The sequence below is a fragment of the Limulus polyphemus genome, unplaced genomic scaffold (assembly GCF_000517525.1).
Source record: "Limulus polyphemus unplaced genomic scaffold, Limulus_polyphemus-2.1.2 Scaffold576, whole genome shotgun sequence".
NCBI lineage: Eukaryota > Metazoa > Arthropoda > Merostomata > Xiphosura > Limulidae > Limulus > Limulus polyphemus.
The window spans coordinates 466769-469127 of record NW_013666186.1 but is presented as its reverse complement, the minus strand read 5'-3'; the positions used below and the strand labels follow the sequence as shown (position 1 = coordinate 469127).

At 31.7% G+C, this 2359-nt stretch overlaps 1 protein-coding gene across 3 annotated transcripts in view; it reads left to right on the top strand.

Moving 5' to 3' along the window:
• The window catches only part of LOC106459214 (regulator of microtubule dynamics protein 1-like), a 111963-nt gene that overhangs the window by 40866 nt on the left and 68738 nt on the right, over positions 1 to 2359 (top strand). For 2 of the 3 annotated variants that reach the window (XM_013918820.2, XM_022385659.1), the window contains exon 3: positions 985 to 1253. In XM_013918820.2, coding sequence (XP_013774274.1) covers positions 985 to 1253 — 269 coding nt within the window. The remainder of the gene's footprint in view (positions 1 to 984; positions 1254 to 2359) is intronic. The other variant, XM_022385658.1, reaches the window with a different exon arrangement.

Genomic DNA, 2359 nt, shown 5'->3' with positions numbered 1-2359 from the left:
GTTACTAGCGTCACGTGACTTCCGCTGTCGTAACAATATATTGGTAGACTGTTATTAATCCATGTTTAGTAATTTCTAATAAAACTAAGCTAAATTTTATTGAAGTGATGAATAGAAGTTAAAATGCTAAAACTAACTCGTATACTGAGCTCAGTTGGTTAATCTTGGGTCTCATTTTGTGAATGAGGAAGCTCTCTTTTGTGAACAGAACCTCTGCATGAAAGAGGACTTAGTCATACACAAACTGAGGCCCAAGATTAAACAAGTGAGCTCAGCATGTAAGTTACTGTTATTCCTAAAAGAAAGTTAAATGAGCAAGTTATTTAGTAATCAAATTTTTTTCTGGGAATAAAGAATAATTAATTTTATCTTGCTGGAAAGCTTATCTTGCTTATTATAGCAGTCTTACTCTTAGTAACACTGGTTATATTCATAGTGTGTAAGCAATATATTAAGTTAAAGCTACACTGTCATTTAGACAAAAAAGGTAAAAACAATCAAGAGGAATCTTTTTGGTTACTAATGTAACCAATGGCCACAATACCTCACATACACACACACCTTAGTCAGTTGTGTACAAGCAGAAGGCATGGAAACTGTAGTATGCAGTCACACCACCAGAATTAGTAATACTAATAGCTAATATTTTGGTTACTTGGATAGTTGGAATGATTTGAAACATTAATTTTGTAGTGTAGTGACACTACTAGGTTAAGCTGAACAGACTTGAATTAATTGAAATGAATAATAATGAGAAATCTTAATGGCAATATTTTGATAAATTGAATAGTTGGAATAATAGGAAACTAATAATCACAAATTCTAATTTCAGTTGATTATTTCCAGTGACATTTGATGCTTGTTGGTAATAAATTGTATCAATTAAATGAGTTAATCTCTCAGCTATAAATTAAAAAAAAACTTTTATTGGTTACTATCTTGAAAATTAATTGAGCTGAAAATGGTATTTTTTCTTTTTTCTAGCAGAGCAACCATTATTGGTTGATGAAGATAAAATCATTAAAGAAGCTGACAGACTCTACCTGTCCCACCAGTACAGAGAAATTTATAAAGTCCTGTATCCTTACAGTAGCTCAAGCAGTGATGAGATTCTCTGGCGACTAGCAAGGGCTACCTTTGAAGTAGGACGAGCAAGTGATTCTGAAAAAGATGCCATTGTTTGGTTGGAAGAAGCTTATGGCTATGTAGAGAGAGCTCTTGGTCTGAATGAAAGAAATGGTTCTGCACACAAGGTTAGTTTAGAACCTTTTTCTTTTTCAAAATTAGTGGTCAGTAATATTGAGTCAAATACTAAAGATGAGAGGTTACTCAAAGGTGTCAGAAAGGAGATAACATTCAGTAAATTCCTTTTGATTCTTTTTAACTGAACAGTATTGTATTTCATTCCTATTATAAGTTATTTTATAAGGACAGAAAATGCAGGTCACTTTCATGGCTGCTTGTAAGGATGTTTTCTTCTGCTAACTTGCTAATTACTAATTGGCTATGTTCAGTAGTGGAATGAATACCAGAAGGAAGTGGTCATGGACATAGTCAGTAGAATTACCTTTCTTTATGTTCAGGTTGTAATAACATTTCACTATGAAGGGATTTGATAACAGGTGTTAAATGAGTAGGGAGCAGGGGAAGGAGAGTCACATATAGATTAACAGGTAAGCTTTTATAGTAGAGTAACATGACTATCATTTAGTATATGCTAAGAATTATTGTCTAAAAAGAGCTCCAAAGCCTAAGCTGTTCTTACAAAATTAACTTAGTTTACTTTCATTCTGCAAAAACTATAATTTAGTACTCTGTTTGTCTTTTATTTCTGATATTGCTTAAATATTATATCACTACAAACTACACCACTTTTTGTTGTTTAAGACTCATAATGTAGGTATTTATATTCGAATAAATTATATGCATCAATATTTACAGTATTTAAATTTTGACATTATTACAAGTTGTGGCCTTTTTTTATGAAGAGCCCTTTTTCAAGCAACTAAAATGCACAATACTCCTGGAAGAAGGCTAAGGTTTGCAAAAAAAAGATCACAAAATTACTTTAGCGAATGTCTGTGTTGAAGAGGACCAAAACTCTTAAAAAAAATATATATATATTTTATGGAATGAATGGCATTATAATTCATTTAAATAAAACTTGGACCAATTTGTTTCACAATTTTAAAAATCAAGCAGTGCACCTAGGCCAAATTGTTATTGCCCATATTACTTATGGATAGGTGAGGTGAAATACATAAAATTTTACTATTTTATTTATATTGTTACGTTTCCGTTTGTTAATTAACTTTCTGTAACTTCGTTCCGATGAAACTTTAGCGACACAAGTCCTTAC